Raw genomic sequence first — 12,316 nt, 5'->3', positions numbered from 1 at the left:
ACAGTGCATCTCTAGAACATCTAGGGCCTGTGTGCCCATGACACTGAGAAATAAAAGTTCCCTCATGTCCAGGGTATGATATTAAGTTATGGACCTTAGTACCATTATCCATGCTGGCCAAGTAAGCCATTAACCTGGGTCATAAATAGTTAGCTTTGGGACCATCTGTTTTCATGATCGAGATAAATACTTTTTTGGTTTAATCATTGTTTAGTAAAATATTCATAAATTTTAGTTCCTTTATCTTTCTCCAGGTAAGATTCTTTAGCCTATTGTCAAACATGTTATGCCACATCTACAGTCTGTTTTATGTAATGTAAAGAAAAAGTTTTACTTGTACGATTTGTAGTTCATGTGTTAGGAACATGTGACTCTTTACATATTCTGAACTGTTATTAAGAAAAATGGTAATGAATGCCTTTTTCTTTATGTTTAATAATTTTCAATAAGTGGGACTATCATAATCTGAATTGCATTTTCTTTTGTATTTCAAGGATATGGAATATTATCTTGTAAAATGGAAAGGATGGCCAGATTCTACAAATACTTGGGAACCTTTACAAAATCTCAAGTGCCCATTACTGCTTCAGCAATTCTCTAATGACAAGCATAATTATTTATCTCAGGTAAAGAAAGGCAAAGCAATAACTCCAAAAGACAATAACAAAACTCTGAAACCTGCGGTTGCTGAGTACATTGTGAAGAAGGCTAAACAAAGGATAGCTCTGCAGAGATGGCAGGATGAACTCAACAGAAGAAAGAATCATAAAGGAATGATATTTGTTGAAAATACTGTTGACTTAGAGGGCCCACCTTCAGACTTCTACTACATTAATGAATATAAACCAGCTCCTGGTATCAGCTTAGTTAACGAAGCTACATGTGGTTGTTCGTGCACGGATTGCTTCTTTGACAAATGTTGTCCTGCTGAAGCTGGAGTTCTTTTGGCTTATAACAAAAAACAACAAATTAAAATCCCGCCTGGTACCCCCATCTATGAGTGCAACTCAAAGTGTCAATGTGGACCTGATTGTCCCAATAGGATTGTACAAAAAGGCACACAATATTCACTTTGCATCTTTCGAACTAGCAATGGCCGTGGCTGGGGTGTAAAAACCCTTGTGAAAATTAAAAGAATGAGTTTTGTCATGGAATACGTTGGAGAGGTATGTTTAACTTATCATACAGCAATTAATGTGTATGTAAGGTTTATACTTTTGAAAAGTTGTCTTTTTACCTGAGTAACATAAATATTTGGTATATTTTGATATTATCTGAAGATATGTATGTAGAAATTCATTTTCAAGTTTAGGAGAAGAGTTCATTGGCATACTTAGAAATAAACTTACGAACAAAATATATATATAATGGCAAATTAAATCAATACAGTCATCATTCAACAAACATTCATCGTTATTGAAGCTAGAATTTAAACATTTTAAAATATGACAGTTTTTATGCAAAAGTCCTAGGAGGAAAACCAGATCACATGCTGACTTTGAAACTTGAAAGTTGTTCATTCATTTGGCCAAGTATGGTTAGGTATAGTTGACAAAACCCTATTTTGTATCAATATGAAAGATACCATAGGGTAAGTAAGCCAATGCTTTGCAAGCAAGTATTATAAAATATACACGTAAGCATTTATTGCATCGATAAGAAAATCAGACTGTATCTGTAACTCAAGATACTTTGAACTGTAAAGACCATTCTCTGAATGACCAAATACTAGCAAACTTATTTTTATACAAATCATACACATTTAAATGTAAAAAATAGTATTTGCCATGTGCCACTTAGTGTTCTAAGCATTTTATGTATTAACTCACTGATTAATGCTCTCTACAACTCTGTGAGGTAGTACTATTATCTCCATCATTATAGATGAAGAAACTGAGGCCCAGAGAAATTGAGCAACTTGCCCAAGTCACACAGGAGTAAGGAAGAGCCAGGTCTCACAACTACAAAATCTCCCTGGTAGACTAGTGGATGAAAGAAAAAAACATGAGTTAAGTATTTGAAAAAAGAAAGGCAAAACTCCAAAATCATGTTCTTCATTACTGCACTACACTGCCTCAAACTGAAGGGTGGGTTGAGCTGTGACTAGATAGATAGATGTAAGTGTGGCAGCATATCTAGGGTTATCAAATCTGATTGGTTTTTTAAATTAGTTGACATTGGATCACCTATAATTATTTATATTCATTCTAGAATTCTGAAAGTAAATGAGATTCCTCTTTTGTTCCTTATACTTTTAGACAATGGCGGATTATTATAAATCACTTCAGGGTTCTAGATCTTGTACAATCAATGTTTTTGGTTAATCAATTTTTTTTTTTTTTACTTATTAATGAGTATAGCAGCCAAGTTCGATTGGTAACATGAATCACTTTAGATATTTTTGGTTTCTTTAGCTGAGCATGTGATAAAGCTGTGTTCTTAAGAGCAGAACTGTAGATGATAGTTTTGAACTTACAGAAATTCATGAAAACAGCCTTTTGCACAAAACAAAACTTTCCACATAGTCAACTGCAGATTTAACATATCTTCTCCCCTGTATTCCTAACAAATTTCCTTTTGTAACTGCACATAGATGAGTTATAGAGAAAATATCCTTTTCTAGGATATATACTTGCAAATGTAGTCCTTAACATTCAGTTATGCCCTATAGAGAGCTCTAGTTGTATAGCATTTCGAACATACTAATTATAATGAAAGTAGTGCAATGTTTCAACTTGTTAAGTGTCTCAAATCCTATTTAAAAAGTCATAAATCTTTTGCGTCATCATTTTTCCTTTTTTTGTTTTCCCACTTCTTTCCATCTGGCTCTTTATGTGAACATTTGTTTTGAAGACACTTGCTTGAATCTCTCACTTTTTAAACACTTGTAGGCATTAATATATTAATAAATTTATGAATGAAGGTTTCTTCAGTTCAGCAATAGCTACATAATATACTATAGCTTTTTCTGTTTAGGTAATCACAAGTGAAGAAGCTGAAAGACGGGGGCAGTTATATGACAACAAAGGAATTACATATCTCTTTGATCTGGACTATGAATCTGATGAATTCACAGTGGATGCAGCTCGATATGGAAATGTGTCTCATTTTGTGAATCACAGTGTAAGAAGAAATACTTAAACTGTACACAAGATTAATAATTCAACTTAGTACTATTAATGATTTTCCATAGTTTGAAAAATAATCATCTTTAAACTACATATGCTTTTAACATTTCCAAAGTACATATTTTAATATGAGGGCCCCTTCTGTTAAGTCATGGTGTTATTGCTGTATTAGGAAAATAAACATTGAGGTACCTACCCAATACCATGCATTCGTAAGAGTCTTTACATATGTTACTACATTTAAACGTTCCAGTAACTTTGAGTATTATCTTCCTATCAGAGGAGGAAATTGATGAGCAGAGGAGTTAAGAGGGTAATATGTTTAAGAATCAAACATAACTACATAGGTGTCTTACAGAGGTTAACACAACTAAATTGTAGGATGTACAACTAAAGATAAATGTATTTCCTTAACATGTTAACATTTTTTATAAAATTTAAAGACTTGTAGAGTATTGAAGGATGTGGGACTATTTATCTACATTATAAATTAGTATTCTTCCTTAATTTTTAATTAGTGTTTGAAAGAACTTAGAATACAGCTGGACTTAACTCCAAAATCTTAGACTCTATAAAAATTATTTCCTAAAATAAGGAAGTTAAAAATTGGGGTTACTGAGTACCAGGTGTAGATAATATAACATTAGGCTTGCAAGGTTGACATTATCTTCATTTAATAGGGATTTTATGGATAACAAGGAAAATGTGTTTCAGAGTTATTTAGATGACCAAATAAGGAGGTGGACCATCTTAAACTTCTGATGAATTTTATACCAAGAAATTAGTGTATGATTGGCAGTAAAATGACAGAGACATCCTGACTCCCTTGTGAACTTTCTGATTGACCTAAAATTTCACGTTAAGGAATTTATGTCTTAATGATAAATTTGAGATATTCTCAAAGCAGATATATTCCATCCAAGGACAATTAAACACTTATTTTGATTTTTTAGTATTCACTAGATCTCTCTTCTTACATATTCCATAAGTTAGTATAGTGTTCTTAAAATACTGAACAAAAGTTCAGCTGATGGAACTCTATGCAATATGAAATTTGTGTTCCACATGCTGATTTGACTTTTTAAATATAGTTATTCTAGTTCTTTAAAGTGTATATGACCTCCTGAAACAGAGGTGAAATGATAATGTTATATGGGATTTGCATTAAAATTCTCAAGAAAAAAAAAGTTGAAGATTGGCAAACTTGTTGAAGCTGCTTAGTGGATACCTGTGGATTTATTATGTCATTTTTCTCTACTTTTATGTATGTGTAAAATTTTTTTTTTTTGAGACAGAGTCTCTCTCTGTCACATGGGCTATAGTGCCATGGTATCAGCCTAGCTCACAGCAACCTTGAACTCCTGGGCTCAGGCTATCCTTCTGCTTCAGTCTCCTGAGTAGCTGAGACTACAGGCAGGCACTACCACACCTGGCTAATTTTTCTATTTTTAGTAGAGATGGGGGTGTTCCTCTTGCTCTGGCTGGTCTTGAACTCCTGACCTCTAGCCATCCTCTCCCGCCTTGGCCTCCCAGAGTGCTAGGATTACAGGCATGAGCCAGTGCGCCTGGCCTAAAATTTTTTATAGGTGAAAAAATGTGCATGCCTCAAAGACCTCTAAACAATAAGCAACTTATTTTCCAGTGGAACCTCAAAAACTAATACTCTGGGAAAGTAAAAATTTTATATGGCAGGTAGAAGAGCTCATTCACATCATTTTTTACTTAAATGGGTTCTAATGTTCCTTTTTAGTGTGACCCAAATCTTCAGGTGTTCAATGTTTTCATTGATAACCTCGATACTCGTCTTCCCCGAATAGCATTGTTTTCCACGAGAACCATAAATGCTGGAGAAGAGCTGACTTTTGATTATCAAATGAAAGGTATGGTTTTCAAGTACAGTTTCATTGGTGTTAGCTTCAATAGGAAGAATCAGATAAGATAGGAAAAGACCTTAGGTCATCTGAACCAAACTAATATTAAAGATGGAAAAAATCGAGGCTCTAAGTTTATCATCTTATTTAAGATCCATAGCTAATCTGACAGCTAATGCTGGAACCGAGGGCTGCCTGACCTTGGGCTGAGGAATGGTCTTTCATCTACATCACATTGCCTCCTGACTGTTTTCAGAACTTCCATTTTGGGAGCTGATTTATTATAACATCAGTTCTCAATACTATACTACTTGTGTAAAAAAAAAAAAAAATCTAAGCTTACATTTCTGAATATTTACTAAGAGATATATATTGAAAAGATTGAAATATAATTTAAGTCACATGAATTCCATTCCTACTTGAATCTGCTTTTTAAAAAGGACATCTAATTCTATTTTATTGTCACAATATAGATGTTTTCTTTCTTTTGTTTTTCTGAGCGTGATGCCCATTACATATTGTTATTACTTGACCTCACTTTATGTGCTCTTATGTAATGCATGAAATGAATGATTGGATTTTCCCAGTAAGTGTCATCATTTCAGAAATCCATATTCACAAATAGAGGCTAATAAACATAAATTTTACCTATTATTAGCCCATACCATCCTTTCAGGATAACGCATCATGATTTTCTCTGATATTACCATTTGTTTATAAATACAAGGGAACTTTTATCTCTTGGGGAGTTAACTTACTCGAACAGTCTTGAATACGTAAGTACCCTTGCTAGTTACTTTAATAGAGATTTAGAAATTCATTCTAAATTGTCTTAACTCTCTCCTTTATTTCTTTTTCTGTGTATTCAGGTTCTGGAGATATATCTTCAGATTCTATTGACCACAGCCCAGCCAGAAAGAGGGTCAGAACTGTATGTAAATGTGGAGCTGTGACTTGCAGAGGTTACCTCAACTGAATTTTCAGGAAATAGAGCTGATGATAATTGTAGTTTTTCTGATGTTAACATTTTTTAAAAAATGAATATTTGGGACTCTTTGTTTCATATCAGCAAGATTATACCTTTGTTAATTTATAATTCATATTTCAACACATTTGCCAAATGTATTACCAACGCTTCTAAAGAGAGTGCCACTGGGCCACATAGACTGACTTGAAGTCTACATATGTAGTGCTTGGAGACCAAATACAGAAGGCAAACTATTTACGGGTCAGCATATGCATACGTAAGAAGTCCATGTGAATAGAAAAATGCCGCCTTCAGTATTTGAAAAGTGTTAAACTCATAACAGTTGCTGAGATCAGAAATTCGACTTGCCACACATACACCCCAAATTCGGAAAAATAGAGTTAATTCAGTCTGGGCAAACATGCCAGTTCTGTTTTTGTTACTACATTGTCATTTCTGTTTAATACTCACTGTACTTGTATTTGAGACAAATAGGTGATACTGAATTTTATACTCTATTTTCTACTTTTTCATTAAAACATTGGCATCTTAATGATACAGAAATTTAAGGTTTAAAATTCAGTGTAAAAATATTTCAGCTTGATTTCATATTGTGAAGCAATTAAGACCATTATGAGGGATGTATGTCTGAACTTGTAATCCTTAAAGGTTTTTTTAATCCTATAGAAGAAAAAATCTCCTAAAAGTCTGGAATGGCTGGCCATTATGCTGCTTTAAAAGGGCAGGACAGTGGGACCAGGAAGGTTTTGGGGGAGGACCAGGCAGAGGGATGGAGTACTTTAAGGGCACCTCTTAGGACCATGTATTAGGAGATCCATGTTGAGTACCTGCAATCTAAACAGTAAAACAAGATATCTGGGGAGAGCAGCTATACCCAATGATAATGTAATGTGCATTAACAGTACATCTTTTCAATTTCAGGCAGTTTTAACATTTCGCTTCCACCAAATTTAATTATTTTTATATTTCCGGAAGGCCTTTCTTAAAAATTAATCTATATTTGGAATTGATACTCATTTTATACATGAATTTTTTAAATGTGATAGAGGTAACCTTGGCCAAAGCGTGTGCCTGAATTATGAGACCTTTTATTAGTTGACCTATGAAGACTGAATTTATTCGTTTTTGGGGTTGTGTTTTTTTGTTTTGGGGGTTCTTTTCCCCTGGCATGGTATAAAACCTCAATCAGGAAAAACCATTTCCATCTCTTTCTAATTCTAGGATTTCTAATCATGGCGTCCAGTGATGTGAAGGTAAATGCAGTGAATACATCTAGCTTTCAGTATTCCTAAATTAAGTTCTACCTAAGCTCACTGCTCCAGGTTTTCATGGCCTAAAATAAGCTGAGGTAAAAGTTGAATGCAGCACTTCAAATCTTCTTACTCCTTAGCCTCTTTTTTGGGAGAAGCTATCCTTTATTATTCATTATCTTGCCATCACATGACTTTGCTCGTTCATAATATAGGATAAATTGTTTACATGTCTGGAGCCTTAGAGTATATCTGGTAACCAAAATTTGCAGAATGTATTAAGGAAAAATACACTTTTTAAATGGCATTTCTTGTGTTTTTGGGTTTTTTTTTTTTATGAAAAATTAGCCTCATAGCATCAGTGGTGAGAAAGAGTCACAGGTTTATATGTTGCCCCAGTGGCCAAGCTTGATTTGAAGTATGATTCTTGTGGGTTTAAAGACGTAATTTTTTAAAGTCAATGTTTTACTGTCTAGTTACCGGATCTTGTTGACTTTGTGTGTTAAAAATATTGTAAAAGTGGAGGGCGAAGGGAAAAAGACTATTGTCAGTAAACTTGTAGTTTTGTCCTTATTAATAGACATTTAATGGGCTTTTGGGACCATAGGTACTTATGTTACCTTCATTATTAAAAATCTGAACTTTGGTGAAGCTGAATATATTTCCTAAAAAAAGAAAAGCTGAACTTCAGCAGTAAAATAGAAATTATTTAAATGAAGCTATTAGGGGCTTTAACTATTGAGTTGACATTTGGCTTAATTAAATTAGTTTCCTGAAGATGTCAGAATTTGTTCTCTCTGTATAAAGCAAATAATCAAAGGTAATATAGATCAAGTTTAAAATGTAAATCCACTGTTCAAGTTGGATTAATAGTAACATTTTCAGTATCTACATAAGAGGATTGTGATATACAATTAGTTAATCTCAGGGTTCTTCCCCACATACCTGAAGTCGTCTAGACTGTACTTTTTAGTTCAACAGTTTCTCCTTAGCGAAATAAATTTAGTTTATCAGTCGATGTTCTATTTACCATGGCTTAGCTTTGTTGGTCATTTGCAGTAAGTCTACCAAAAAGGCAGAAAAGTACTGATACACTCCTGATTACTTACAAGATTAACTGAAGGTTTATATACAATTCTTTTAAATGTAATTTTCCTTTTAAGAAAGCTTGTCATCATGGTTCATGAATTTGAATATAAAGTACAAATATACAGTTAGGGTACTGTGGATAGATATTTCTGAAGTTTTTTGAGCATTACTGCTCATCAGGTAAACATCCTGTGCTAAATACTGCCTGGAAATAAATGCAAAGGGATTTTTGAATTCGGAGCTAATATTCATTGAGCAAGCCCTTTATATATATTCATGTACTTCTCATGAATCTGAGGTTGGCTTTGTCGTCCCTATATTGCACCTAAGGTAACAGGCTTAGGCTAGCTAACATTTACATACCCAAGATCACTCAGCTAGTACTAAAAATATATAATCTTCAGCTTCAGGCAAACTTTTTAAAAAATCGATTTCTACTATGTAAACATTTGAGTCCTAGGACTGCTTTCTAAGGCAAATGTGGCTAGCTCTAGTGAGTTTCTTCTGTAATATATCTTGGCAGTTTTGAAACTATTTTTCTTCACATTTCCTTTTATAATTTATAGGGGGTTTTGTTTTTGTTTTTTGAGACAGGGTCTTGCTCCGTCACCTAGACTGGAGCACAGTAACATGATCGTAGCTCACTGCAGCCTCAACCTCCTGGGCTCAAGCAATCCTCCTGCCTCAGCCTCCCGAGTAGCTGGGAACTACAGGTGCGTGCCACCAGGTCTGGCTAATTTTTCTTGTTTTTTGTAGAGATAGGGTCTTGAACTCCTGGCCTGAAGCAGTCCTCTTTTCTCAGCTTCCCAAAGTGTAGGGGTTACAGGCCTGAGCTACAGCACCTGGCCTATAATTTGTAGTTCTTGAGGTACAACTCAAGTAACCACTACAATTAGTCCTGGCCCTTTTTTAGTGCTCTTTTTGAGAGATGTCATAGCATAGCGGTTAAGAGTATGGACTCTGAAGGTAAATTGCCTGTGTTTGAATCCTCACTTTGCTCCTTACTAGATATGTGAACTAACCTCTGTGCCTTAGCCTCATTTGTACATGGGGAGAAGAAATGTATCTACCTCAAAGGATGGCTATGAGGATCAACGGAGGTAATATATAATGTGTGAAAAACTTGAGCATTTTTAGGGGAAGCATCATATATGAGTATTGGCTATTGTAACTGTGTACTCTAAACCTTTGCTTTAAAATTTTTGGTGGTCACAAGTTTGTTGATCAGAGTCTGTTCTGGTGCTGTTAGCCCTAAAATTCAGTCAGCATTTATGATGCCAGACTCACACATGAAACAGTATGTGGCAGTGTGTAATACTAAATCGATGGTATAAAATGCTGGGAATATATTCAGAAGAATATTTATAGGCATTTTTGAACAGCCACCTTGGACCATAAGGTACAATGGGTGGAACTAAGTCTTCAGTATCAGTATGTACAGTTACATATATAGTGAATCCTATTACCTTAATCTTGTGGGTCCATTACTAATTGGTTGAATTGCCATGCAGCATAGTGATAATGCATATCATTTAGTTTAATGTGCAAATTGTGTTTTAGAGATTATTTAAACTTGTTTTAAGTGATTTCTACTTCCTTATTTTATGAAATGTCAGTATACCAAAGCATGTACAAATATAAACTTTATTAAATCCACATAACAAAAGCATACCCTATTGATGGACTCTGAGGAAGGTGAATGACACAGAACACACACTTTTTAGCCTTTTAATTCTAAAGCATTTTCTTGTATGTCCTAATTGTCAAGGTTCTTTAATGATGTTACATGTTTGGAAATAAGGTGTCTATTTTTTCTGTAGCCATTAGTTTATTATTATAGATCCAATATGTATCCAAGTTTATTCTTTCAACTTAATGAAGTATTTTTATGGCCCCAGACATGGTCAATCTTGGTGAATGTTCCATGTACACTTTAAGAGATATATTCTGCTGTTTTGGGGTGGAGTGTTACACAAATGTCAATGTAATCCGGTTGGCTAATAGTGACATTCTGATTTGTTGTGTATGTACTATTTCTTACTAAGAGATGTTACAAGTCCCTATTTCTAATTGTGCATTAGTTTGTATCTTTTTTTTTCCTCCAATGAAGCTATTGTGAGGTGCATGACACATTTAGGATTCTTATGTCTTTTTGGTGAACTTGACCTCTCATCGTTAGCAAATTGTTACTAATGTAGCCTCTCCACTTTTCATGTCATGGTGTTTACGTGGTCTTTTTTCCATCCTTTGACTCTTCACCTACCTCTACCTCTGTCGTGTGAATTGAGTTTTTTGTAGACATCATATAGTTGGCTATGTGATGGGTTTATTGGCTTTTTTGTTTTCCTCTTTTTTGAGATAGGGTCTCACTCTGTCACCCTAGGCTGGAGTGCAGTGGCAAGATTGTAGCTCACTTTGGGGCCTGGGCTCAAGCCATCTTCCCATCTCCCAAAATGCTGGGATTACAGGCGTGAGCCACACACTCAGCCCCAAGGGTCTTTGCACTGAGTTGTCTAGACCTCGGTGTAGAGGTCTTTAATGTAATTATTGATATGTTCGGATTTAGTTTTATTTGCTTTCCATGTTTTTTGTTCCTCTGTTTCCCCTTCACTGCTGTCTGTTAGGTTATTTGAACATTTTAAAGTATTCCGTTTTAATTTCTGTATTGTGATATTGCCTATTCTCTCTTTGCAGAGTTTTTTTTAATGGTTGCTCTAGGATGAAATGTTATTTTAAGTATCTAACAGTGAGCATTTTTTCTTTTCAACTACTATACTCTCACCTGTTGCCAGCTTCTCATATAAATATCGTAAATGTTCTCGTTGAGGGAGCTCAGCTTCTGGAGTTGAGGGAATTTCAAAATCAGAGGAGCTCTGTGAATCTGCATTTGTGCTCAGATTTAGCTGACTTTTCTCCTGAGGTATATGTTCCCTACCACTTAGAGTAGTCGGTTCTTCAACAGTAGGAACTACCGTTACATCTTGATGTCTGCTTTTCAAATCAGAGTGAGTATCCTTTGGGCAAAGTGCATTTTGTTCCATGTGAGAGGCAGGAATAGTCTCTTTGATTCTTGGTCTACAGCCAGCTTTGTTTGAGGAAGTAACATCCCCATTTTTCTCTTGGGAAGATAACAAAACAGTATCAGATTGGCTGTCCCAGCCTTGACTTCCCTGTTCTGTTATGTGTGTTGACTGAGAGGAAGTCTGGGAGGAGATGTGGGTTGATTCTCCATCAGAGTCACTGAAAAGCTTCGGTGACTGAGATCCCCCCGCCTCTGTAGAAGAAGGGCAGTTTTCCAAACTCTCGTCTGTGACTTCATCAGTTCTTTTAAAGAATACTTCCCACTGGGGTACATCCCCATCAGCCTTTTGCTGGGGAAGTGTTACAGAGCTCAGATCTTCTTGCAGGGAAGCTGGGTTTTCTAATTCTTCTTCACTTTCACTGTTGGATTCTTCACAATCTACAAAGTTTGCCACAAGAGAGCTTTGCATACTCTCTGCATTGTAGCAGCCTGTGCTTTGTCTCAGTTTCCCGGGCTGGTTTTCTAATGCTGCAGTCATTGAAAATACCTCAGGGTGAACAATTTGCTGGTTTGGAACCTTGTGCCTTAAAGGTACTGGCAGAGGGTCATCAAAGAGATCATCATCATCTTCTTCTGTGGAACAAACAAAACAATTTTATAGGAAACAAAGCAAAGGGAACCATTTTGTGCTTTTCATAAATATCCAATTTGTAGCATTTACTTACACTTTTAATTCTTAGAATTGCAAAGAAGACAGAGGTCACTCTTCTTCAAAGAGTAATCAATTCTTGGGATATTCTGAATAGTTGAAGTATAAGCCTTCACTTTTTGATAATGCCAAACTATCAGTTGAGGATAGAGATCCGTCAAACCTGGCTGATCATTACAATCATACAAAGAGCTTTTTAAAAAATACAGCTTTCAGGCCGGGCGCTGTGGCTCACGCCTGTAATCCTAGCTCTTGGGAG

At 35.3% G+C, this 12,316-nt stretch overlaps 2 protein-coding genes across 13 annotated transcripts in view; one reads left to right on the top strand and one right to left on the bottom strand.

The window, feature by feature from the left end:
• The window catches only part of SUV39H2 (SUV39H2 histone lysine methyltransferase), a 32,208-nt gene that overhangs the window by 12,562 nt on the left and 7,330 nt on the right, over positions 1-12,316 (top strand). For 2 of the 7 annotated variants that reach the window (XM_075997537.1, XM_075997539.1), the window contains 6 exons: positions 495-1,166; positions 2,977-3,123; positions 4,879-5,008; positions 5,869-5,961; positions 7,209-7,240; positions 8,921-9,821. In XM_075997537.1, coding sequence (XP_075853652.1) covers positions 495-1,166; positions 2,977-3,123; positions 4,879-5,008; positions 5,869-5,961; positions 7,209-7,240; positions 8,921-9,082 — 1,236 coding nt within the window. In that variant the 3' untranslated portion in view covers positions 9,083-9,821. Of the gene's footprint in view, positions 1-494; positions 1,167-2,976; positions 3,124-4,878; positions 5,009-5,868; positions 9,822-12,316 lie in introns of those variants that run through there. The other 5 variants (XM_075997538.1, XR_012914879.1, XM_075997542.1 and 2 more) reach the window with 5 other exon arrangements.
• DCLRE1C (DNA cross-link repair 1C) overlaps positions 9,957-12,316 on the bottom strand; it is a 29,206-nt gene continuing 26,846 nt past the window's right edge. For all 6 annotated transcript variants that reach the window (XM_012737973.3, XM_075997534.1, XM_012737976.2 and 3 more), the window contains one exon: positions 9,957-11,981. In XM_012737973.3, the coding sequence (XP_012593427.2) occupies positions 11,059-11,981 (923 nt within the window). In that variant the 3' untranslated portion in view covers positions 9,957-11,058. The remainder of the gene's footprint in view (positions 11,982-12,316) is intronic.

Source organism: Microcebus murinus, chromosome 25 (genome assembly GCF_040939455.1).
Source record: "Microcebus murinus isolate Inina chromosome 25, M.murinus_Inina_mat1.0, whole genome shotgun sequence".
NCBI lineage: Eukaryota > Metazoa > Chordata > Mammalia > Primates > Cheirogaleidae > Microcebus > Microcebus murinus.
The sequence above is the reverse complement of the archived record's forward strand: the minus strand, read 5'-3'. Positions and strand labels throughout refer to the sequence as shown.